Genomic DNA, 26,061 nt, shown 5'->3' on the forward strand with positions numbered 1-26,061 from the left:
TGTGACCACAGAGGAGAAACACTGTTGGGGACACAGCCCCCCCCCCCCCCCCCCCCCGCTTGGCTTGTGTCGCTGCAAGGCTGGTCTTGCCCTTGGGTCTCAGGATGGTGAAGGGCAGGCAGGCCTTGCTGAAGCCCTGACAACAATGGGTTTGGAAGAGAAGAAAGCCACTGGGAGTCCTGACTCACTCAGGCTGAGGCTCAGCTTTATGATTGCTCAGCTCTAGAAGCTTCTGTGCCCAGGGGTCCTCCACCTCCTCTCGGGGCAAAGGAACTGGTCTGGTTACCACTGCCACCTGCTCCACGCCAGGTTCTCCCGGGGGAGCAAGCTCTGTCTGACTCCGCCCACGCCCACGAGGAGGCATCCCCGCCAGGCTGAGGACACAGGACAGCCCACGGCTGTCCCGTGGGCTCTGGAGGCAGAGCTGCAGTTTGATTGCTTTTTTGCCAGGACTGGACTAAGATCATCACACCCATCTCACAGATGGAGAAATGGAGGCAGAGAACTGTTCATTGACTGGCTCAGGTTGAGGTTTCATCCCAGTTGTGCTGCCTGTCGCTAAGCGCCTGGCGCTGCCCGGAAGCAGCTTGCATGAGTCCCTGAGCACGGGGATGAGGTCTGGTGCTGTAGGGGTGAGGGGAGGTGTGTGTGTAGGGGTGAGGGGAGGTGTGTGTAGGGGTGAGGGGAGGTGTGTGTGTAGGGGTGAGGGGAGGTGTGTGTAGGGGTGAGGGGAGGTGTGTGTGTAGGGGTGAGGGGAGGTGTGTGTGTAGGGATGAGGGGAGGTGTGTGTGTAGGGGTGAGGGGAGGTGTGTGTGGGGGTGTCCAGCCTGAGCCCTGGCAGATGTACCTGCTGAGCAAATGCAGGGCCCACTTCCTCCACATGCCCTGGACCCTGCAGCTCAACACCTACCCCAGGGTCATCCCCAAGGCCAAGAGGCCCCTCGTGGGGCCAGACAGTGCACCTCCCCCTGCCAGGCCCAGGGCCATGGGGAGCAGAGAGCAGAGAGCAGTGGAAGGGGTCCTCTGAGCCACTGGTTCCCAGGCACATGCTGAAGAGAGGACTCAATGCTGACAGAGCCGGCTGGGGCCATTCTGCCTCTGATGAGAAAGCCTAATTCCTGGAAGCCTGTTAGGCCTCAGCAAGGATGGACTCCCCTCGGAAGCCTCTGCCAAGTGTGCACCAGGCCGAGGGACAGGAAGCGGAGCGGAGGAGGCAGTGGAAGGAGATAGTTGTAGCTGGGCTGTCACGGTCCCCTCAGACCACCGTGAAGAGCAGAGGGTTACCCAGGCCAGCCAGTGACGGGCTCCAGGCTCCAGCAGGTGCTGTGCCCAGAGGGGGTGGAGGGGCTGGGGGGGTGTAAAATGGACAGCCGTGAGCCATCTGGGAGCCCTGCCTGGGTCCCAGAGACCACACACGGCCATGGAGCTGCTCCGTCAGCCTCTCTGGGTCCACTCCAGGGCACAGCACCTCCTCCTCAGCTCCTCGCCTTCCCTGCCACACCCCACAGGGCTGGGCTCTCACACACAGGCATCTCTGTTAGTTTACGGTAACAATAGGGCTCCCCAGGGACCACCACTCCTGCACAATCAGCCCTGACCACACCCAACTGTTTCTCTCCTGTGCTATGGAAAGAAAACAGGGCTGCCCCTTCCCGCCCCGCCCTCCCCACCACTGGTCCTGCCCCTGCCACACACATGCCACACAAATGCAGACACTCGAGTCCACTGTGCAAACACACCACAGGGGCCAGGAGACGGCTGGACAACAAAGCCACGAGGCACAGAGTCTGGAAAAAGCCTGGTGTGGAGAGCTCTCTATTGAACACAGAGTCCCAGCGCCTGCTCTGCTCTCCCACCCACTCTGGCCTCTCTATCCCCCGTTCCTTGGCTTGGGCCTCAGCGCATTCCACTCTGAGGTCCTCCTCGGCTGACAGTCATCACAGGGGACAGATGCCTCCACGCTGCCCGATCCAGGGCCTCAAGTCCATTCCTCGGAGAGCCCTGCCCAGCTGCGGCCGGCCTGCGGGCCCCTGGGCCCAGGCGTGCCCTGGCTTTCCAGGCGGGAAGTGCCTGCTGCTCCAGCCCCAGCCCCCTCGTCAAGGTTCCAGCTCCCGGGAGAGGCGGGACAGTTCCCGCTGGTTGTCGATGACCTTCAGCTGCTGGACATAAGCCCAGGTGCTGGCTGGACTCCGGGTGCTCAGGGACTGCTCCGAGCCTGGCGGGATGGGGGAGGCGGTCAGGGAGGGCCTGGACCCTGCTTTGTAGAGCCCATCTCTTCCCCCTCCGAGGAGCAAATCGGCCTTATTGCCCTCCACCACCCTCCCTGCCACTTCCCACTCTGCACCATCCACCCAGCCACTTCCCATCCCAGCCCTGAAGACTGCTCTCCCACCCCCCACTGATCTGGGGGCAGAACAGCAGTTGGTTAAGACAGGAAGAACAGGTCCCCAAGATTACATATAGCATAGTATCTCTTTTACTAAGTTTAAAAACAACGAAAACTAAAGATTATTCTGTTGTCATTATATATATAATATGTGAGGCATTATATATATACAGTGGGGCCTTGACTTAAGAGTTTAATTCGTTCCGTGACGGAGCTCGTAACTCAAATTACTCGTATGTCAAATCTTAAAGTGAACGAGTGAGACAGGTGATGCTGGGCTGATGTGGCGTTCACTGTGACGTTCGCCGCGCCAACTAGTGGTGGGGTATCTGAAGCTGGCTCGTAACCCGAATTTTAGCTCACAACTCAAAGCAAAAAATCGGCCAAGAGACGGCTCGTATCTCGAAAAACTGGTTAGTCAGGACACTCATAAGTCAAGGCCCCACTGTACTAGAGTCCTGGTGCATAAATTTGTGCATGGGTGGGGTCCAGCCGGCCCACCCTGATCATGGTCGATTGGGTGGGCTCTTCGGAGGGAGGGGCTATGGGCAATTGGCCGGCCGGCCCTGCCCTCTGGTTGAACTCCAAGTTGAGGGGACAATTTGCATATTAGCCTTTTATTATATAGGATTATATGAGGCATTTAAAAGTGTATTTGTGTGTGTGTGTGTGTGTGTGTGTGTGTGTGTATATATATATATATATATATATATATATATATATATATATATAAAATGTATGTATCTGTGTGTGAATGATAAAGCTATTTTAAAGAACAAGAAAATGACCTGGCCAGGTAGCTCAGTTGGTTAGAGCATCGTCCTAATACACCAAGGTTGTGTGGCCTCTGCAAGTTATTTTAACATCAAGCCCATTTGTGCATCTTTAAGCTGGGATAACATCCCACCTATGTCATAGAGGTGCTGTGACGCTATCAGCAGGTATCACAGATGTATCATGTATGCAAGTGCCTAAACACGCTAACGCATCAGCACCCACCCTGCCCCACTTACACGTGGAAACCCTCGCTGCCTGGCTGTCCTCATGGAGGTGGGAGACGCGGCTTCTGAGTGGTGAGAGAGGCACTGGGTAGGAGAGAGGGGGGAGTCAGGAAGACACAGCCAAGCCTGGAAGGGGGCATTGGGGGGCACCTACCCAGGGGGGCCAGTCCTCTCACCGTTGCTATGGCTTCGGCAGTGGTGCAGCATCCGCACGGCTCTGGCCATCATTCTCTGTGGACAAAGCAAGGACGTGAGACCAGGCCTGAGAGCAGAACCCCGGCCTGGCCAGTGGGGCAGCTGGGAACTCGAGCTCCCTGAGAGCAGGGTGCACCTAGAGCAGGGGTGGGCAACCTTTTTGTGAGTGTGTGCCCAAACCAGCAAAATCTCTGACTCAAAATTCTTCAGCGTGCCAACCCTAATTTTTTGAGAACATGTTACGCCTACTTGATATCTCTTAAGGTGTACGTATGTGAAGAACCTTGAAGAAATAATAAAATTCATTCGAGCGACAAAAACACAGTATATGATGATGAAAAATACATTTATTTTTTAATGTATACATGTTATGTAAAATTATTTATTTATCTAAGATGCACCTACACTGAATTTATCTGAAAAATAAAAAAGTCGATATTAAGAAAAAAATTGTAAATGGAAGATTGTAAGAGAGGGTTTTGCGTGCCAGCAAAAGTTACTGGCGTGCCAGTTTGGCACGCGTGCCAGGGGTTGCCCACCCCTGAACTAGAGGCTAAGAGGCTATGGGGGTAGGTGGGAGAGGGGGGCATGTCTCCTTTGCCCCAGTACAGGCAGAGGCCCAGCAGGAACCAGGAAGTGGGAGAACAGAGGTCAGGAAGAGCTCAGAGAGGAAGAGGCCTGGGAGGGGCTGTCGTTGAAGGGTGAGATAGTTGAGGCTGCCCCCCAGGACCCCCAATAGAGCAGGCTCTCCAGTATACAATGGAGTTACGAAAGGGCTAATTTAAAATAAGTCTTCACATTCATGTTATTAATAACTTTAGACCATCTCCTAACATCCCCCCGCCCCTCCCCCACCCCCGCACTTTCTTCCAAGGCCATAGCCAGAGCCCCCAACCCAATCCAGTAGGAGGCGACTGCTCTCCTGGAACTCACCATCTTCTCAAAGTTGATGAGATTCTCCACCAGGGTGTGGTTTCCCTCATGGATAAAGGTCATGTCTGCAAAGAAACTGGTTGTGCTCAAAGATCCCCAAACGCCTTTCCCCTTCACCAGTCCAAGAAAGGTGAAGGGCCAATAATGAGCCTCATCCCCCCTCCACCCCACACTGCCCTCTTCCACTGGCTCCCCTCCAACTCCTGGAGCAATTTTCTTGTATCTCTTAGGCCTCAGAGCAGAGGCCATCTGATGTCACCAATGCCTGTCTGCATGTGCTGACTCTGCTTCTAGCCTGTGAACGTCTAGCCTGTGGACTTCTAGCCTGTGAACTTCTAGCCTGTGAACTTCTAGCCTGTGAACTCCTAATTCATCGCTGTGCCCCTCAAGGCGTCAGCACATTGGAATCGCTCAGAGAGGGTTGGGTGGACATGCAGACATACAGGCGCAGGAATGCATGACAGGATGGAGGCTGGAAGGTAAGCTCTGGTCCCATTACCTTTGAGAAGGAGGGGCATGAAGGGGATGACAGGAGGGGAGAGCTTGGTGAGGGCGAGTCGATACACTCGGTGGTTCCATGAGGGGTCCTGGGAGGAAAGAAGTCACAGTGAGAAAGGGAAGATCCCCCCCACCATAGCTCACCACATACTGTAACACAAGCAAATGCCCCCCCCCATCCCCCGCCAAAGAAGGGCCATATGCCCACTCTTGGAGCTCAGCCTCTGCTCAGCCCCACATCTCACCAAGGCAGGCTCTGTGGCAGGCGGGAAGGCCATGTGTGCATGTGGCTTCCTGGCTTCCAATTAGCCGCCAAGGAAACTTCATAGCCATTAGTCACAGGGCCCTGAGCTTTCATGGATCTCTCTCCCCCCCCCCCGCCCCCCCATGGCCACCCTCTCTGGCAGGTAAGTTCCTTTCACCCTCTTGAGCCCCACCAGGTGAATTTTTCGCTCAAGAGCTCCCAGAGCCATACTGATAAGAACACCTCTGAGCCAGTTCTCTCCTGAACATTGTCAAAACCTTTCAACTCCCCCAACAATTCTTGGGAGTTGGAGTTCCGCTCCTCAACTTTTTCCTCGCCTTTTGGCCTAGTCTGACCACAGGCTCCCAGAGCCAGGCCCTGGCACACTGTGGGTGCTGGTGCCGGGACCTGCTTCCTGAGTCCCGGTGCTCCCCTGGCACCTCCGACCCAGGCTAGATACCACATGTGCCGTCCTGGTCTTCACACAGGACCTCAGAGCCACAGCAAATGTGCCTCCCTAATCCCCACATCCTGGGGGACAGACTACCCTATGCACCCCCTCCATAATGCTACACACCCATTCTTCAGCCAGCTCCCCACACTCACAGGCAAGAGAGAACCCGGTCCCGGCTCAGGGCTGGAACCCCTGGCAGTGACCAAGGACAGTAGAGGGGCTGCTGGGAAGCCAAGAAGCCCGGTTTCTGGAGGGACGGGCCGCGGCCCAGCACTCACCAGCAGCCTCTCGAGGGCCGAGTACAGCTTCCGGACTTTGTGGGGCAGCCGCTGCGAAGGAGAGGTGGATGGAGATGAGGCTGCTCGGGGTCCTGTCCCCAGGATGGGCTTGGGGTCCAACCTCTGGACTGGGGTGGGGGGAGGGCCTGGCCACCCCTCCACCCCCCAGGAAACACCTACCTCCCAGGTGTGGGCCAGGCGGCTGATGGCCGAGTTGCTGAGGCCAAACATGACGGCAAAGAAGGAGTTGAGGTTCTTTTGTTCCTTGAGGCTGTTAGCGGAAGAACCAGAGACCCTCAGGGGAAGCAGCCGTACCCACAGAGCCCCACTTCAAGACAACATCCAGATTTGGCAACATCCTGACCAGGGACCGGGAGGTTTAAGAAAAAGTGGCCTAAGGACTCTGCCACACATCCCGGGGATCCCCACAGGCACTCACTGGGCTGCCAACTTAATGAACTTCCTGAGCAGCTGGGCCCTGGGGCCGGGCACGGGGCAGAGACACAGCTCCGTGGCCACCCAGTACTGCAGCTCGTTGAAGCGGCGCATGAAGCGCTCCAGGTTGGCGGTGGTGACGTCCCGCAGGTGCTGGGGGCCCAGCACGTAGTGGATCAGCTCTACCTGGGAGGGGGCAGCGCAAGAGATCAGCACAGGCCACTCGAGATGCCTGCCACCTGCTGTCCTGCCCTCGGCTCCGCTCCCCGCACCTGGTGGATGCTGTTGAAGAGGTTCCAGTCGTGGTCCGTCAGCTGGACGGCCAGGTCCTTGGTGCTCACCAGGTCCAGCCCCTCAGCGGAACCCACCGTGGGCCCCAGCTGCTCAGGGTGTGGGGTCTGCAGGGGGGAGAGTACTCAGGGGGGTGCCCGAGGAGTCCAGAGGAAAGGTACCAGGCGGGAGAAGAGTTTGGGGTAGACTCTGTGTCCATGAGCAGAGCGTGTTGGGGAGGGCAGGGGTGCTGCAGGCAGCGAAGGGGCCTCTAGATGATAGGGCTTCCCAAGGAGGCATCTTCCTGACAGCTCCCTGATACCGAGACTTCTCCCTGTAGGGCTCCTATCTCCTGGGGAGCCCCTATGGGGGCAGATCTTCCTCTTTCTCCTTGAGAGCTCCCAATCAGCACGCCCCTCTGCACCCTTTGGAATACCCCATCAGCCGAGACCCACTCCTTCCTCTCTCCACTTAAGGCCCAGCAGCAGCCAGACCAGGCCCCGCGCTCCTCAGTGCCCATCCCTACCACCCCCAAAACACAGATCTGCCCTGGGTCCTGGCACCCTGCCTGACCCTACCAGCTCATGCACTTCCTGTGGGTTGACAACAAAGAGCCGCTCGTTGAGCCCCAGGGATGTGGCCACACCACGGGCATCTGGCTGCAGGCCAATAGCATCTGCAAAGAGAGCAGAGGATGCACTAGGTGGGGACAGGGAGTGAGGCCGGGGAGCAGCTGGAGGCAGGGTGGAGGCCCTGTTTGGGAGGTTGGGAGGTCCTTCTCTCAGTATCAGGGTTAGAGTCCTGGCCAGGTGCTCTCAGTGCACAGGTGCACATGCCCATGCATCCACACTCCCGGAGGGGAAGGAAAGGGGATGCTTAGTGAGACAGAAAGACCTTGGGCAAGGTGGAAGCCCCCCCCGAGCCTCAGTTTCCTCCTTTGTCAAATGGAGACAATAAGAGTTGCCCTCACTATGCAGTCAAATGAAATCTACACTAATAAAAGAGAAAAATGGTAATTGGCGTACAGCGATACCCTTTTCATTGGCTAATCAGGGCTATATGCAAATTAACTGCCAACTAAGATTGGCAGTTAACTGCCAACAAGATGGCGGTTAATTTGCATATGTAGGCACAATGCAGGGAGGCAAAAGGGAAAACAGGATGAAGCCCCCTTCCACTGACAGTGATCGGAAACCCAGGGGGGAGCTAAGAGAATGATCGGAGAATCAGGTGCCTTTTCCACCCTGGCCAGTGATAGCAGGAAGTAGGGGTGGAGCCAGCGATGGGAGCTGGGCACGGTAGAAGCTGGCAGTCCCAGGAGCTAGGGGTCCCTTGCCTGGGCCTAAATTGAAGCCCACGATCGCGGGGCTGCTGCAGCTGCGGGTCCCCGCTGCCCAGGCTGGACGCCTCAGCCAGAGGCATCCTGCAGGGGCAGGGGCGGAGCCCGTGAGATCGCGGCACCCCCTGCTGCCACTGCAGGTCCCCGCTGCCCGGGCCGGACGCCTAGGCCAGAGGCGTCAGGCCTGGGCAAGGGGCTGATCCTGCGATTGGAGGGTGATGGGGGTCAACGCCTAAGGGCTCCCAGTATGTGAGAGGGGGCAGGCTGGGCTGAGGGACACTCCCCCCTCACACACACACACACACACACCCAGTGCATGAATTTCGTGCACCGGGCCCCTAGTAGTTTATATAAATAGTGGCTACACGTATATGATACATGTAAAAGCTCTATGAAAATTGGGAAGTGCTTTTACAGAAGTCCTGGTGTTGATGTTCATCAGCTCTTGTGGACTGAGACTGTGTTTTCAGTCATATTTGAGTCCTCAGTTCCTAGACCATAACCTCAAAATAAGGTACACAAGGCCATCCACACATCCAGGAAAAATATTAGCTCTTCCACTTAAATTTAGTTTTCTCATCTGTTTTGTACCTCTATTTAGTGTCCAGTTTAATTACATAACATTAGTGTAGGAATGCATGTATATGACTTATAAGAAAATATACACATAGCAGGGGGGTTGTAATAAAATATCGGTTACTGACAAGGGTGTTGATCACAACACTCTAGAAATCTGTTCTCTAAACAGCACCTGGCTCTGAGTAGGGTATCAATAGATGTTGGCTTTGGGCAACCGCAACTCTCCAGGTGGCCACCAGAGGGCAATGCTTCCAGAGCACGTAAGCACAGGTGACTTCATCCTGTCTCCCCAGGTCCTGAAGGGAGAAGGTTTTGCTTTTCTGCCTCCACTCCTTGCCCTTCTTCTCTGGACGCCCCTAATTCCAGCCTATCCTGGGCTCCCGTGGTCAGACCTGGGCAGCATCCTTCACAGACAACAGTGGCTGTTAATGTCCTTAAGTTCTCTGAAGGCGGGTCTTAAAAATCCATGCTGCCATGTTCTGAGCCTGGCTTTGTGCTAGGCACCATGCTAAACTCAAAGCTAGCTACACTCACTATGTGAGCTTGGGAAAGTCACTTAATCCCTTTGAGCTTCAGTTTCCTTGTCTGAGATAGGACAAAAGTACCTATCTCATAATATTGTTATTGGATGAAGTGAATATACAAGCATGATAAGAATACCAGTAGCAGCTAATACCTAAGGAGTGCTATGTGCCAGACACTGTTCTAAACACTTCCACAGATGAGCCATGTGGTCCTCACAATTCCTCTATGAAGCATGTCCTCTTCTCACCCCCGTTTTACAGATGACGAAACAGGGCATGGGGAGATGAAGCACCCTGTGTGCCCAAGGACATGCAGACAGGGCGCTAAAGAGCCGGGTTCAGATGCGGGCAGCAGGCTCCAGAGTTCATGCTGACAAGCACCACATTTAAAGCACTTTAAAGAGATGTCACCAACCTCCCACAAATGCCAGGCATCATGAACAGTGATGAAGACAATAAAGATGATGATTTTAATTGGGGGATCTGGGCATGGCTCTGAGGGCCCCTCCTCCCTTGGGGCCACCCTATTTGACACACAACTCACCGCCTGCAGAGTTGACCTTCACCAGCACCTGCCCTTTGGTCCAGCCGTCCTCCTGGGCCAACGCCTCCATCACCTCCCTCACTGAAGCCGTCACAGGCAGCTGCAGGGTCAGCACCGAGTGGTCTGGCCGGCAGATGTCATAGGGGACTGGAGAGGAAGATCAGGCTGAGCTGTGGGAGGGGACTGCTTGGAGCAGAAAGGGCAGCAAACAGTGGGAGGGGCTCCAAGGAGCAGGCCAGGGCACTAAGGAGAAGCCTGGGTGGGCACACTGTGCAGAGCAGGGAGAGGCCCTGAGCCCAGCAGAGGGGGAGGCTGGACCTGAGGCCCCAAGGAGCACAGGGTGCCATCCTTGGCCTGCCACACTGTTGTCAAGGGTGACCACAGCAGGGTGTGAGCTATATTCTGGCTGGTGCAGGCCACCCACCTTTGTCTCCAACTCGGATGGCACAGTTGCTGCTGGGGAGAGACTCATCCGGGCCGGGGAGCAAAACAGACATGTTCCGGGCCTGAGAGGGAGAGAAAGTAAGGCCGGGAGGACACAGAGGAGAGCATGCAGGGCCAGGGAGGGGCCTTTGTCACTGGGAGCATGGGACCTGCACAGCATGCACACCAACAAGCCCTGCTTGCTGAGGGAACCTGAGCCAGGTGAGACCCTGGGACCAAGGCTCCAGGAAAAGAGACAGATGGTGGCTAAGAATGAGGGTGTGCCCCCCTACGTGTCATCCCCCCTGCCAAAAAGGCCCAGAGCTGTTCTAGTGTGAACACACTTCAGCTGTCTTTCTCCTCCCTTTCCTCCTTCGGCTACCATTTGCTAGTTTGCTATTTGCTACATGCCAGGCTATGGACACGCTTATTCGAAGTATCTAAATATTCAGAATCATCCTTTGACAAAAATATTATTATTATTCCCATTTTACAGATAAATTAGGCTCAGAGAGGTTAAGGAACATGCCCAAGGCAGCACAGCTGTTAAGTGGCCCAGCTGAAATCCTCCCCTGCTCCTCCCTCTCTCTGTGCCCTTATCTACCAGCTATGTCAACTGTCCTGTCAAACCCACAGCCCTTCCTCTGTGGGCCCCTCCCCCTCACACTGTACAGCTCTCAGCTCCAACAATTACTTCTCAAGGACACTCCCTGACCATGACCCTGACCCTGAGTCAACCATTCCCTTCCCTGCTTTCAGAGACCCCCGTCTTAGCCCTGAGCATAAGATGGTCCCTCGCTTGACCCTTAAGGCCAAGGCTGGCTCTCCCAGCCCAGGACTGCATCGCAGGCTCCTACACAGTGTCTGGCACATGAGGACCAGTCCACGCGGTTCCCGAGTGCCAGCCACAGGCAGCACCGTGAGCCCCGCGGTCTAGTGGGTTGTGATACTAACAGCCAATGAGCAACTAGACAAATACAACAACTCCACATGGTGATCCTGCTTTGAAGAAAATCACAGTAGACACCTTGCAGGCCAGTGGCCAGTGGAGGGCTGCTCTGCATAGAGAGATGGAAAGGGGCCTCTCTGGAAACCCAACACTCTGGCTGAGATCAGAACGATAGGAAGGATCCAGGTAGTCAAAGAGCCAGAGAAAGAAAGGTCCAGGCCCTGAGGTGGGAACAAGCTTCACCTATAGAAGAGAAGGGGCCCGTGAGTGTCTTCAGCAGCGAGGGGGGACGGGGCGGGGCGGGGTGAGGTGGGAGAGGCACGGGGAGACCCAGAAGCCCGGGGGAGGCTTTTAGATTTTATTCCCAATGCAGCACTCCCCACAGTCAGCCCCAGCCTACCTTTCCAGTCCCTTCCCCACCATTCCTCGTCCAAATCTCAGCTCCAGTCCCTCTTTCCCCCCTTGGGTCCCCCCGGAGCAGCACTGGCCACCTCTGACTCCCAGGAGGGTCTGCCTTCCTCTGGGCTCCCTCGCTGGCCACCTGGAGCTGCTGGGCCTCAGAGGCTCACCTGGTGGGAACTGCTAACGGGGTCTAAGGTGGTGGTGGGGTAAAGGGGTGACCTTAGACCTCAGTGCCCCCGTAGGACCTGGGACATGAGGGGTGTCTGTGCATGGGAACCTTCCACACAGGACCCCTCAGATGGGGGATGAAGGAGGACCCTACAGTCACGGGGGAGCAGAGGGAAGAAGCTGAGGCTGACAGAGGCGAGAGGAGCCGATTTCGAGCAGACACCTTTATCTGAGGAGATGCGCTCCCACCGCCATTTTCCAACCTGTGGAGCAAGGGAGAAGGGGGTGAGACTGGAGGCCAGGCAGGAGCAGGGAGGTGCCCGGAGCTCTGGGTCCCATCCGCCCTCACCCCAGGGGCAGAGTTTCGTAGACTTGGTGAATGTCCCCTAAAAAGGGGCAAAGGGGCTGAAACTGGGGCCCTGGATCCTGGTTTCCCCAGACCATCAGGGGAGGGAAAAGGAGTTCAAGGGGGATATGGGCCCAGGGGTCAGACGGTTCAGTGAGCTGTCCCCATGGCAATGTCTGGGAAGGGGAAGCTAGTCTAGGAGCTTTACTGGGTGGGGCTGGCAGGAACTGGCACCGATGGTGCTGGGTAATAAATAGGTGCGGGATGGAGGAAGTGAGAGCAGCAGGTGCATTCGGGACAGGAGAGTGACACACAAATGACTGATGTGTGAGAATGGCTGTGCCGTGACATGAGGGTGAAGAGCAAGGGACTGGTGGGAACGACTCATTGAAACAAGCAGGACTAGACAAATGAGCAGGGACAGGCAACATTCGCATGCACATGCGCAAGGCACTGCTCTGCCCTCGGAAGGAGCAGTAACTCTTTCCCGTGCAATGAGGTAGGTGCTCCCCCCCAACACATTATAGACAGGAGCCCGAAGTCCTGGGGGGGTGGAGGGGGTGCAGTCACGTGCTCAGACAGCACAGCTGTGAGTGGTAGGGCCTGGGTTTCAGTCCAGAGTTGGTGCGCTCAGTCCGCAAGGCGCTGCCTGTCATGCCTGCGACAAGTTAACTTAGAGCCAAAGTTACCGGTGGTGCCGCCGCCTCTCCGGCCAGTGCTCCCGCAGCAGGTTGCTAAGCCGGGCGTCCTTGCTCACCAGGTCTGAGAGTTTCTGGGAGGAGCCAAGATGCACTGAGACGCTGTAGCCGTGTCCACCCGGGCAGCCCTGTCCAGCCTGCCTCACTCCCAGGTACCTGGAGAAAGCTGCTGGCCACGGGGTCAGTGTGGAGCAGGGGGCCATACAGGGCCACCCACTGGCTGACCAGCCGCAGGATCTGCTGTCTCTTGTTGCAGATGTAGATGTTGCGCTCCTGCTCACTGCCTCCCGCGGGCTCCGCGTGGAAGGTGGGCGCCAGTCAAGGAAACCACAGCATCCAACTGAGCCACCCCCGCACCTCAGGCAGGGGAAGGTGCTGACAGGCCTGACATGAGGCTGGTACTTTGGAGGGTTCGGCACAGCCATGCTATGAGCGATCCCTTCTCCCCACTCCACACACCGTCCCTGGGGCTGGAAGGATATTGGTGCAGGAGGGCAGCGCAGAGCTGGGTGCTGGGCATGAAGACTGTGTGGGTCAGGAGGAAGTCACTGAGGAACGTCTCTGTAGGGCAGGCAGGGATGGGAGACAGGTGGCAGGTGGGGCTTCAGAGGTCAAGCCCATTGGACACAGGTACACGCACAGCTGGAGTGCCAGCCCCTAATGCTGCCATGGTCAAAGTACCACCGATGCCCAACCCCTGTGACTGCACTCCCTACCCAAGCCAAGAGCACAGGAATGAGGATTTACTGCCAACTGGCCCCACGGACCAAGCCGGCACCCAATCAGGTCAGAGGCAGGTGCCCAGCCCTCTCCCAGGCTGCGCTGACCACCTGATGAGTCAGGCAAGCAGGTGTCTCCTGTCCCTACCTGTTGGATCATGAGCACTGGAATCAGGCCTCATGGCCTCCAACAGCAGTTCTAGGATCTTCTCCGGGGTGCCAGACATCACCGTATACCTGGTAGAAAATGGCCAATCCATGCCCTGGTGCCACCCCCTCCCCCCACAACCTGGACAGATGGCAGTAATCAGTCATATCACTCTTCCCTATTTGTCTGCCCTGCCCCACCTAGGGGTGGAGGGGTGGCTATTCAGGGGTACATCTGAGTCCCGGGATGTCTCTCTACCCAGGAGGCCAGCAGGCAGGGGTATGACACGGAGGAAGGGAGTAAAGCCTGGGAAAAGGAGGAGAGAAGGTGGAGAGGGAGCTTGGTGGGTGTGTTACCGGTTCCTGCCTGGGGTTGGGGGGCAAGAAGAGGCAGTGCCCTGAGAGGTTCTCTCCAGCACCAACACCACTTTGCCGTGCTCTTCCAGCCTCATGGTCTTTGCTTCCACGTCCTGAAGAACAAGCCACACCCAGTGCTCAGCACACACCATGCCCCTTCCCCACCTCGGGCACCTCTCCCCACACCTCCCTCCTTCAGACCCTGAGCCCCACAAGGACCCTCAGCCCTTCTCCCACCCTATTCAACACCCACCACTTGGATCTGCCCTTCATCCCACCCCTGCTTATCACACAGCCTGAGCCCCTCCTCTGCTCCATCCCTCCCTGCCCTTCCTCCACGGATCCCACTCTCCATTACACTGCCCCCCTCACACCCTAGTCCCCGACCCCTCGGTAGCCCCACTGCCCCCATGGTCTCCCGCACAGACAGCGGAGTTCACGGGCTCACGGAACCTCATCAGCATGCTGTGGACTTCCTCACACCCCCAGGCTGGGCTCACGCCTCCAGCCATCATCTCTGAGCTTCTCCATCTCCTCGCTCCCTGCCCCTCACGGGCTCTCTCTGGTCCCTCCCCTGCCCCACACTTCTCCAGAGAACCGTCCTTGCCACCTGCCCTCCCCACCCCCAGCAACGGCACCTTGATGATACGGTTGAAGTCCTGCTTGTCCACTCGGAGAAAATGACAGTTGTCTTCTCGCAGGATGATGGTGGCTGCCCGGGGTGCGTCGTTCACCAGAGCCAGCTGTCCGAAGTCATCTCCCTCATGCAGTGTGGTCACCAGCCCCTGGAGCCAGGCCTCAGTCACAGCCCGCCCAGCCCCAGCCCTCATGAAACAGAGCCACAGCGGGGAGAAGCTCCGAGGCACGGGAGGACATGGGTGTCAGCAGCCTTGGGTCCACCAGAGGCACTGCCCGTGGGCATGACCTGGGAGCAGTTACCACCCAGGGGGCTGGGGAGCTGGGCGCACTCACCTTGCCATGGGTCACCACATTGACGGATCCCTTCCAGATGATGTACCACGAGGTGCCTTTGTCCCCCTGGCTGAACACTGAGAGGAGCACAGGTCAGACACGCCCCAGCACCCACCACCTCTCTGGGGCCCCCAACCATGTCCAGGTCCCCGGTGCCCAGCTTCCTGCCAACTATCTGACTTACACACAGTCCCCGCCTTGCTGTGGGGTTCAAAGAGCAGAACTGCTGCTAATTCCCGCTTCACCTGTGGGGAGGGAGAGGGGGTCAGTGGGCAAGTCCAGGGCAGAGGGCCAGGTGAGGGGTGAGGAGGGAAGGCCCAAAGACATGAGTGCCCGGGGGCAGAAGTGTGGCTAGGCTAGGTGGCCTGGGATTTGGGGGGTGGGGGAGGGCTAAGAGAGGCAGAGGGTTTTCAGACAAGGATGCTGGGAACAGCAATTTAGATGGAAATTTCCAAGCCATAGTCAGAAGGGGAGGGACATGTTTTCTGGGCCAGCAGCTGGCGCCTCCTGGGGTGGTCACAGGAGAGGAGGCTCCTGGGGAAAGGGCAGGGCGGGGCGGGGCGGGGCCTGCGACTGACCGAGTTGGAGAGGTGGGCCACAGCCTTGATGTGCAGCAGCTCCTCAAAAATGAGTTCCAGCTCCTCATCCGTGCGCTGCCCTGGGCTGCAGGCCACGGAGGACCAGAAAGCAAAGGATGAATTCCAGCTGGGACCAGGGCTGGGACCACTCACCCACAAAGCACAGGCCTGAGGCCAGCCGGTGCCTCAGTAAGGATTGTTATCACTAATGGCCAGCCATTCCCCAGTTCACACTGTGCCAGACATGGGACTAAGTGCTTCACACGCATCATTTCAATTGTCCTCACGACAACCCGTGACGTGGGCATTCTTGTTTTCCTTTGACGGAAGAGGAAGCTGGCACAGAAAGGCCCGAGGCCGCCCAGCTCGCAGCCAGTAGAACCAGAATTTGAACCCAGACCTGCCTGAGGACTCGTGAGCCCACCCTCTCTCAGCCATTGCTGCCACTCAGAGTGGGCAGGATCTTCAGAAGCCTCGTGCCCCACACCCTCAGTTACAGAGGAAGAAACGGGCTCAGTGGGGAAGGAGGGCTCAGATCACCCAGCAAGTCTGGCAGAATGCAGGTCAGAGCTCAGGCCTCTGATCCAACTGGGGTCCTGTCTCTCAGCGAGGAGCCCCTCAGAGATGAAACTGAGAAGCTATGGGGTCTTGGAGTCGTGTGGGGCCTGGGGTCTTGGGGTGCAGGGTGCAGGGTGCCAACTCACGGCTTTCGAAGTGCCACAGTGAGCAGGGCATCCGGTCCCCGCTGGGAGAGCAGGGCCATGGCCTCAACCAACTCCTCCTCCAGCTCATGGACTCCCGAGGGCTCCGGCTCTGGACCCGGGAAACGGTAGAACTGGGTGTCTCGGTCCTGGAAGGTCCAGTCGTGTTTCACTGCGGGAAGAGGCCCAGACATGGGGGAGGAGAGGAAATTGAGGCTGAGGGGGTCTGAGGCCCTACTACAATGCTCATCCCTCCTTACCCCAGATGCCCGCTCCCCAGGACTGCCCAGCCCCAGGTGCCCTGCCCTGGGCTCAGGCTCACCATGGCAGAGGGCACCTTCATCCAGCAGGACTTGACAGATTCCCACGGCTTGACTCCGTGAATGTACCCCAAGCCCCAGGGCCAAGATCCCATCCACTAGCTCCCGGCCTGAGCAGCATTGCCTACAAGAGTTAAGGGGACAGGGAAATGGACGGACAGTCAAATGGCAGGAGGGGAGAGGCGAGAGGGAGCAACTGTCCATCCAAAAGGCACCTTCCTAGGCCCAGCCCCAGTTCTGCTAGAAGCAGGGCCAGGCCCAGATGCCAGGAATAGAATGAAAAGGAAGAGAAAAACAGAGGGGTTGGGCCAGGAGGCCGGCAAGGCCTCCACTCACCGATAGAGCCTAAGGTGGTACTTTCTGTCTCGGATGAGGTTCTGGCAGGTGGCCAGGAGATGTCGATGCAGCTGCTTCCCCGCCCTGAGCACCCGCTCTGTGGAAGCCTGGGGGCGGGCAGCACAGCTGGCTCAGGCCCTGACCCGCTGGCCATGCTGCGCGCACCCCCCAAACCCCCCAGCTCCACCGTCAGACTTGTACCTGCTCCAGGCTCACACTGAAGTCCAGGGACTCCTCGCTGTTGGTGAGTGGTGTCTGAGGGCAATGGGAAGAGTCTGCACGTTAATGCCAGGCCTTCCTTCAAATCCAGCTCCCGGACCCCACCCCTCCCCCATCCCTGCACCCCTTACCCAACCCCCAATCCAAACGCATCTATTCAGCTACTCATTCAACAAATACAGCAGTCTCCCTCCTATCTGTGGTTTTGCTTTCCAAGATTTCACTCACTCACACTCAACTGTGGTCCGAATGGAAAATTCCAGAAATAAACAATTCATACGTGTTAAATTGCGTGCCATTCTAAGCAGTGTGATCAAATCTTGTGTTGACCCCTGGGACATGAATCATCCCTTTGTCCAGCATATCTTCACTGTATACACTACCCACCCGTTAGTCACTTAGTAGTGCCTGGCTTATCAGATCCATTGTTGTGATAATCCTTAGCCCTGGCCGGGTAGCTCAGTTGGTTGGAACATCATCTGGTGCACCAAAAGGTTACAGGTTTGATTCCCTGTCATGGCACATACCTAGGTTTCAGGTTCGATCCCTGGTCAGGGTGCACAGGGGAGGCAACTGATTGATGCTTCGCTTTCTCTCTCTCTCTCTCTCTCTCTCTCTCTCTCTCTCTCTCTCTCTCCCCCTCCACTTCCTCTCTCTAAAATCAGTAACATATCCTGCAGTGAGGATTAAAAGAAAAGTAAGCCCTATTTTACTTAATACTGGCCCCAAAGCGCACCATTAATGGTGCTAGCGATTTGGACATGCCAAAGACAAGTAGTAAAGTTCTTCCTTTAAATGCACAGATATATGTGTTTAGGAAAAACAGTATGTATAGGATGCAGTACTGTCCCTGGTTTCAGGTACGTGCTGGGGTCCTGGAACATAGCCGCTGGATGAGGGGCGACAACTGTAAACAAATACTCACTAATCATACGGTGTGCCCGGCATCGCCTCTTCCCCACCCTGCTATCCTGTCCCCAGTCACCCAAGCACTTCATCCCCACAGATGAGCACCCCGAGATCCCAGTTCTGCTTACTTGGGCCCAGGTGTGTCTAGGCTCCCAGTTACCTGCTCCTGAAAGAGCATGAGGACATGCGATAAGAAGGCCCTGAGAGGCCGGGAACACTAGTTCCTTGGCTGGCGACACAAGGCCTGACCCCAGGGCCAAGGTCTGTCCCCAACCACAGGTCCGTGGGCAAACCTGCCCTGCGTGGGCTTCCGCGCACCCTGGTGGTTAACACGAACCTTGGAGCCAGACTCGTGGCTCCAAATCCCTGCTCCTCCATTTATCAGCAGTGTGGCTCTGAATACAGCACTGCCTGGTATAGAGTTGTGTGTACACGTCAGCTGATATTACTCATCTGAGAAGCAAAGGGCGGCTGCTTGCAGGACGCTCCTGACCTCTCTGAGATGCTGCTGCTAGTCCCTAACCCTGTAGAGTGAGGAGGGCCGGGAAGCACACAGAAACTCCAGAAGACGGGGTTTACGTAGAAACATCGGTGAACAGGCTTCCTGCCTTTTGTATCAGTCGAGCCACCCAGCCTAGGTGCCCCGGATGTTGGCCATGAAAACCTCTCCCGACCCTTTTCTCTGCCACCTGAGAACCAGAATTTGTGGACATCCCTGGACAGGATGCCCTTCCTGTGCGAGCCCTCCCTGAGGCAGAGCGCTTTACAAAGCATGATCACCTCTGTGACTCCCTCTGATCCTGTATTAAATAGGATCAGACGTGAGCGAGGCGGGGCAGGTATGATCTGTCTTCTTTGATTTACGAGGAAACAAAACTCTTGAGGTGAAGTGCTCAGGTAACTCAGTCAGACACACTTGAGACAGCCAGACAGCCTCGGATAAACTCGAGTTCCGACCAGAAGTGCTCACATTCTTGGTCTCGCTCCACCCACCACACCTTCCCCTTCCTCTCCCTTCCCCCTTCTTCTTACCAGCACTCTCTCCCTCTCCTGCTTTCCCATCTGCACTCAGGTCCCTGAAAATGACCTGGTTGGGGAGCTGGGGTACAACCAGGCCTGGGGCCAGAACCCCCTCCCCTGATTCTGGCATCTTCCACCGTCTGCCAGGCAGAGGCCTGAGGCCTGGCATGTGTAGATGCTTGGCCCAGCGCTGAGCGGAAGTCACTAGGTGTCCCAAGGGTATCCCTGCCCGGGTCATGGGGCCCAGCCTGGTGCCAGACACAGAGCCCTAGAGACTTAGCAACAGGAAAAGAGGAGGAGGAGGAGGAGGAGGAGGAGAAGGAGGAGGAGGAGAAGGAGGAGGAGGAGCCAGGGAAATAGGAAGGGCAGGAATGCTACCCAGCCAGCCCCCAGTGTTGGAACAAACAGTGCTGAGTGCTAATGACTTGTTGTTTTTCATGTCAAAATGCCCAGGTGGCCCCAGTCCCTGCCCCAACTCCCTTTGGTGCCCACAACCCAGGCTCCAGCACACGCTCCCTTCCTGGTATTATTCTGACCCCAGAGGGCACTTCAGGAGGGGAGGTGCCAGGTCATGTGGCCAGGTTGGTCACCATCCAGATCCCAGATCCACAGGCCTTGCCTCAGCCATTTCCTGTCCTGCCCCAGGGGATGAGCACTGAGGGTCAGCGGCTCTGGCCCATCAGAGCCGAGGAGGGCTCAAAAGGCAGCCCTCTCACTTTGCCAAGGAAAGCAGGTGCTCAGAGAGACGAAGAAACTCACACACTGCTTAGAAATGGGAGATCCTACTAATAACTGCTACCAGCGCTGACCCTCAACGCAAATGTTTGCTTCCTATTTCATGCTAGAGAGCAGGAGGCTCAGAGGTTGCATAACATACCCTGAGAGTAGGTAAAATAAGCATCAGGATTCACACTGTGCCCATCTGATTCCAAAGCCCATGCGCTTAGCCACGATGCCCTGCCATCTCCATGGCAACTACCCCATGTTTCCCCCACTGTGCCATAGAAGTTGAAATAGCAGAGGTATTCTACTCAGGAATGTTCCATGGGCAAGTAAGCCTGGAGAACACTGGGTAAAACAAATTCAATAGGTTTGTTATCATAGTCCCTCTGGGCACCATGTTGGGGTGCGGGTGCTATTCAGGGGCAGTGGTCAAGTGTGTGGGTTCTGGAGCTGGATGCCTGGGTTCAAACCCTGGTTCTCCCATTACCAGCTGGCTGTGTGACCCGGAGCTGCTTATTAACCTCTCTGTGCTTCAGTTTCCTCACCTGCACCTGGGGTTGGTGATAAAAACACCTGTCTGACCCCCCCACCCCAAAAAAGAAAACTATCCCATAGTTATTATAAGGATCAAATGAGAATAACAGAAAGCACTTGGAGCAGGACCTGGCTTGTAGTAACTGCTTATTAAGTGTTAATAACTTGATTAATCTTTATTTCAGGTTGGGCCCTGGACTGTACAAGGAATGTACCTTGTTGACCCTGTCCGTGGCCCGATGACCCTGAGGGTCAGCTTAGGGTTCTCAGTGGGAAAAGAAGTAGCTGACATGGGTGGAGGTGAAGGTCCTCGCCCAGCTCCTCTCATGCCTTCACAGGAACTACTCAGGGTGGAAGAGGAGTTGCCAGCTAGCTCCCATGGCACCAGCACCTGACCTGCCTCACCTGCCCTCCCTGTCACTGGTGTCAGAGCCCGACTGGCAGTGCAGACAGACACATGGGGACCTGTCGTCAGACCAGTTCCATTAGCCCATGGCTAGGGTCTCAGGCCAGGGCTAGTCATGGTGGGACAGGGAGAGGTGGCATGAGGTGGGGTGATGTTTTGGAGTGTCAGTGTTACCATCCACAGCAAGAGAAAACATACCATGAACCTGGACTCTGAAGCCACATTACCCAGGACCAAAGTCCAGCTTTGTCCCTTAGCAGCTGTGTGACTCTGGACCTGTCACTTACCCTCTCTGTGCCCCTGTTTACTCATCTCTAAAATGAAATGATGACATTAGCACCTATTTCACAGGCTGTTGGGCGAGTATTTGACAAGTGCCTGGGACATAAGTCCTAGATAACTACTAGCTACTACCATTATTTGGACAGGATGGGTGAAAGCATGTTTTCTGAGTTAGAGCATAGACACACCATCCCCAAAACACCCACTCACAGAGAAGCATCCCAGGGTTCTGGGGGCTCATGGGACCCACCAGAGGTCCTCCAGATCTCGTCGCTGCCTCTACACAGGCTGAGCCCTCTGCTGGTTCCCAGACACCAAACAATCTCTCCCCGTCATGTTTTCCAAGGAGATGCTCTTCCATTCCGTTCCAGTGTCACCTCTGTCCGGGTTGGTAAGCTAACCTCCGGCCCTCCTGCTGTAATCTGCTTTTATTTTTCTCTTGTCCCGGTCCAGTAGGAACAGAAAGTGCTCTCTGTAGCCTGCAGGAAGCTGATGGGACAGGGAGAGGTGGCATGTGTGTGTGTGTGTGGTGCCCAAGTGCCCCCATTTAGGCATGGTGAAGAGGATGCCACCTCTCCCTGTCCCACCAACGCAAAGGTTTCCCCTTGCTTTCCTAAGAGGTAGGCAGGGGCTGCACAACTGCCAGCACTGTCCTTCTGGGACTCTGGGCTCTGCTCCTCACAACATCCCCCCTTCACCCTGTGTGTGCATATTCCCTGCCTGGCGCTTGTCCCTCTCACATGAGCTCTTCATGGGCCACAGGCATCATCCAGAGATTTAAGGTGCAGCTTTATAGGTACCCAGAGTCACAGACACAATGGGCTGAAATGACCCCACCCCATTCCCCAGAGAAGGCCATCAGGAGAGGGTGTGGCAGCCGTAAAAATCTAAGTTCCCTCTAATCAACAATCCCCACTTGCCCCCCTACCTGGCAGGGGAGGAGCCTGCTTCTGTGCCTTTGACCCCATTTACAGTCCAACAACCCTCACCCCCACCCTCTGGCCTCCCAGCACACCAGGGGTTGGATGGGGTCAGGAGACAGCCTGGCGGCCTCATCTACCCACTCCCAGACTTTGGGTCCCAGGGGATCCTCCAGTGACCTCATTGTCCTAGCACCTGACCTTCCCCCCACTCTCCACCTTGCCTCTACAAGCTGGGAAAAGGACAGGAAATGCACAAGTAATTATAGCCTGAGAGGGAAAGAGGGAGGGAGTGTTCCAGCCCACTGGCTCCAAGCAGTAGCTACTGCCAGGGACCCGGAAGGGGGAGGGGGGGAAGCTAAGCCTAGAAGTGACTGGCTCCCTTGCCTCCTCCAGAGTCCCATCTTGAGCAGGACCAAGGCCAGGGGGCCCCTTATCAGGAAAACCCTGGGAGGCAGGGTTTGGGGGACTGCCACCTAGATTCTCCTCTCAATTCTGATCGCCAGGATGACCCCCTCATGTTGGTGGGCCTCAGTTTTCTCAACTCAGCCTCATGTTTTGGTAAATATAAATGGCGGTTGAGAGAGGCAGGAGGGAGCAGGCAGAAGATGGTGGTCCTTCTATTCGACGGGACTTGCCCATAAGAGATGAGCTCCCCCAAGTCTGTCATCTGTTCCTATTTCCCACCACGCCTTTACCCAAGTCCCCTCCCGGCACCGCCCCCCCCCCCCCCCCCACACACACACATACAGGTGGGCACACAAGACACACACTGAATCTCAGGTGAAGCCACTGTATTAAGTCTAGGAGACTGAGGAGAGCTTCTCTGACAATTTGGATCCTGCAACCATTATCCTGCACCCCACCCCACCATGACCCGCTCCTGCTCTCTCCTTCACTTTTGCAGCTCCACAGCTGTTATCCAATGACAAGGGGAACTCCAGCCGCCTCAGATTCTCTAAACTTTTTCAGAATCCTTCCCTGAACTCCCCCATGCCAGATGCCTGGCAACGTTCGCATGACCACCTCACCCCAAAATCAAAAAACAGAACTGGTGCAGTTCAGGTGCTCACTAACCGGGAAGGTTGCCACGGTGATATGTGGAGACTTGTAACCAAGTTTACCTCAGTCCTGACTTGACCTGGCCTTCCGCCCCCCCTGCCCCCCCCCCCACAGGGAGAACACACAGGCACCTAACCCAAGGCACGCAGAGGTTATGGATAAATGGCAAATCCCTTGCCTCTTCCCCATGCCTAAATGGAAGCACTTGGGCACCACACACACACACACACACACACACACAATGCAGCTGTGTGAGCCACCCACACATGCCCATACCGAAGCTAAGCTGCCTGACCAGCTGTCCATCCAGCAGTACCCCCCACACTCCCAGAGCAAGCTGGGCCACCACCAGCATGCCTGTGCTCCCTATCCAGACGCTGCAGCCCCGGTTCCTGGCCTGGGCAGGCGATGAGCACTCACCCAGCGAAGCCCCTGGATTCGGCTGGGGCGCTGGTGCTCCAGAAGCAGCCGGTAGGAGCAGCTTCGGGGCAGGTGCATCCTCCTCAGCACCATGTTGAGCAGCGTCCCCTCGGGCACCACGTCGGGTAGGCTTCCCACCTGTGGTGCTCCCAGAGCTGGGCTGTCCTCCACAATCAGGCCCACCTGCCAGCGGCTCTCACCTGGCCAGCCCACCTGTGAGGAGGGGAGGAAGGCGGACAGCCATGGGGCTGGGGCAGCTGGACCCGGACACAACTCCCCCGGCAGCACCGCTTCCTTAGAATCCTCTGGACTGGACAGGCGGAGGTGCTGCAGCCCTGCCAGGAGCTGGGGGAGGGACAGGAAGACCTTCGCTGGGTCTTGTCGGTCTGGCGCACTTAGGGGTCTCCTGCTGGCGGGAGGTAGAGCCTTCCTTCCCGGCCTTCTTTGGACTTCTGCCCCACCCCGCTACCCAAGTCCCTGCAGGGACCTCCACCACCTCCCAGTTTGAAGCTATGGACTCACTGGATCCCCCAGAAATGTAGCCTCAGCTCAAACCCTTCTTCTCCCCTCCTCCCTCCCCACGACCAACCCTTTCTCTCCCACCCAAACTCCCCATCAGTCGGCTCCCTCTTCTGCTGCTCTTCGCCCTGGCCCCACCTTACCCACCTTCATGATCCTTCTCAAGCTCGTTCAGCCCTGCAGGCTCTAGCAAAAGGCCGGGAGGCTCCCCAGCGAGCCCGTCAGCTCCGACAGGGGGATCCTGGAGGGCTGCGGGCTCTGAGTCCCGGGCGCAGTGACCAGGGCCAGTTCCCAGCTGGACCCACCGCCAGAGCAGCCAGAGGCCGGCTGGGAGGAGAGGCTCCTCTTGGGTGGGTGGAGGGCTGGGGGCCCGCGGGGGGCCTCCCCCCTCGGCGACAAGGAGCCCGAGCCTCCACCTCCGTCCCAGACGAAAGAGCCAGCTGGCACGGGGCACTGAAGCGAGGCTGCAGCTGGCACTGGTCCGGGCGGGAGCTGTCACACCCCCTGTGCTGCCCGCCCCCTTCCCCTCCCGGACAAGCTGAGGGGGCAGGGAGGAGGCTCCAGCCTCACGGTCGGGAGGGAGGGCGTAGGACAGGGGGCGGACACGGGCAGGGGTGGAGACCCGACTCTGGGGTCTGCAGAGCGGGCTAGAGCCCGAGCTCCGAGAAACCCCAGGGGGCAGGAGCGCCCCGGGGTGTGTGGGGGGTGTGCCGGGGCCACTAGGCCCAGGTGACCGGGCAGGGGCGGTGAGTGGCTGCACCGGTCGCCACGTGGCCCGGAGGACAAATGCAAACAAGGAAACCGGGGGAAGGGGGGTGGAGGAGGTGAGTCATTGCGGCCCCACCCGGGAGGGAAATCCGGGCCGAGGCCGCTTCCCGGCTGGGGCGTTCTGCCTCCTGTTTCGGTTCAGGGTCTATGGGGAGGGATTGGGCTGCTTTCCGGTGGGGAATCCCACTGCCTGGCCGCCCACCGCTGCGCGCCCAGATGCCCACCCCACTCCCCCCTCTCCGCCCTCCGTGCACACGCGGGCGCGGTTGGGGAAGCTGAGGCTGGAGAGGAAGGACGGTGCTTCGAGATGGATGAAGCTATGAAGCTGTGGCTGAGCTTCAAGAAAAGAGGGCGTTTGGGAGGAACAGGTCCTCCACTCGCGCTCCCAGGCGGCGGGCGGTGGCAGCCTAGCCCCCGGACTGCAGAGTCCCGTGCAGGCTCGCCCCTCCTTGGGCCTCAGTTTCCACCGCCGCGCAGGTGGCCCAGCGCCTCCCTCTCCGCCCCACTCCAGCTTCTGACGCGGCAGAGATGCAGCGACTCCTGCGGCGCCCCGGTAATTGCTCAGCAAGTTAATGAGGGTTTTAGAAAGAGGCGCGCGCCCCGCCCCCGACTTTCTAGGACTCGCTCCCTTTCGGCCCCACCGCTGTCCCTTCCCCTCTGCTGCGGAGCCTGCCTGGACTGGGGCAAGCGCTTCTCTAACAATCCGTCCCCTTGCTCTGGGACACCGAGTCCCCATCTGGCACCGCTGACTGTGTTCTTGGAGCTGGGGTGGGGCTGCCAGTTTTCGTTGTGATGATGGTGCATTAGAAAATCTCCCCAGGAGCTCATCAAAACGCAAGTTCCACACACACCCCCAATTCAGGTTCAGTCCTATTGGTGTGAAATGGGAGATTGGTGTTTGGAATTAGCACCCTCAGGTTCCCTGCTCTGTCCACACTGTGAGAAACCATGGTGGAGTTTGACATGCCCCTCCAGGGAAGGAGGGGGACCTGAGGACCATCTGGACCCGAGCCCCAATCCACCCACCCAAGCCCTGGGAAGCTGGCAGAAGGAAGAACAGCTTGGCTATTGGCAGGAAGGGATAGCAGGCTGGGGTCCTGCAGTCACGGGTGCTCCTGGGGAAGAGTGTTCAGGGGGAGTTAGGGGTGGGGAGTGTTGAAGTTTCAGGTTGCTGTGGCCAGTGACCTGGTCTAGAAGCACTTGCAGGGGAGTTTCCAGAGACGGTCAGTGGGGTCAGAACACTATTCCTACTGCCCCCACCTTGGGCAGGTGGAAAAGGAGCTGGGGAATGAGGCAGGACGTCTGCTTCTATAGACCTCTCTGTGGGCCACAATAGCCTGTCAGTGCCTGGCACGGGTCCAAGTGCTTCACATGTACAGTATGTAATCTCTGCCATTACCCTTTGAATTACCACTTTGCAGATGGGGAAACTGAGGCTCAAAGGTATTAAGTAACTTTTCGAGGCCACACAGCTAGTAAATAA

General features: G+C 57.2%; 1 protein-coding gene across 2 annotated transcripts; it reads right to left on the bottom strand.

The window, feature by feature from the left end:
• Positions 1 to 1,786: 1,786 nt before the first annotated feature.
• Positions 1,787 to 24,583, bottom strand: RAPGEF3 (Rap guanine nucleotide exchange factor 3). Of its 2 annotated transcripts, XM_059682667.1 has the most exons (29): positions 23,958 to 24,583; positions 23,292 to 23,504; positions 16,998 to 17,051; positions 16,797 to 16,903; positions 16,463 to 16,584; positions 16,144 to 16,312; positions 15,440 to 15,524; positions 15,046 to 15,106; positions 14,862 to 14,938; positions 14,528 to 14,674; positions 13,890 to 14,002; positions 13,534 to 13,622; positions 13,149 to 13,227; positions 12,823 to 12,973; positions 12,658 to 12,740; positions 11,846 to 11,885; positions 11,131 to 11,295; positions 10,105 to 10,186; positions 9,681 to 9,827; positions 7,273 to 7,370; positions 6,697 to 6,822; positions 6,429 to 6,610; positions 6,170 to 6,260; positions 5,990 to 6,040; positions 5,015 to 5,102; positions 4,516 to 4,580; positions 3,564 to 3,618; positions 3,400 to 3,471; positions 1,787 to 2,215 (listed from the first exon to the last, which is right to left on the bottom strand). In XM_059682667.1, the coding sequence occupies exons 1-29, from the start codon at positions 23,961 to 23,963 to the stop codon at positions 2,097 to 2,099; spliced, it is 2,937 nt and encodes a 978-aa protein (XP_059538650.1). In that variant the 5' UTR covers positions 23,964 to 24,583; the 3' UTR covers positions 1,787 to 2,096. The 2 variants fall into 2 exon arrangements, with proteins under 2 accessions (XP_059538650.1, XP_059538651.1); XM_059682668.1 differs by lacking the exon at positions 11,131 to 11,295 and having other exon boundaries at positions 23,958 to 24,574.
• Positions 24,584 to 26,061: the final 1,478 nt, after the last annotated feature.

This window comes from Myotis daubentonii, chromosome 2 (genome assembly GCF_963259705.1).
Source record: "Myotis daubentonii chromosome 2, mMyoDau2.1, whole genome shotgun sequence".
Lineage (NCBI taxonomy): Eukaryota > Metazoa > Chordata > Mammalia > Chiroptera > Vespertilionidae > Myotis > Myotis daubentonii.

Coding starts and splice junctions, on each gene's coding strand:
- RAPGEF3 (XM_059682667.1), bottom strand. Junction 13,623..13,889: donor CCAACCCCAGGCAGGAACCG/GTAACACACCCA, acceptor ATTTTCTACCAG/GTATACGGTGATGTCTGGCA. Junction 3,619..4,515: donor TCATCAACTTTGAGAAGATG/GTGAGTTCCAGG, acceptor CTTTGTCCACAG/AGAATGATGGCCAGAGCCGT.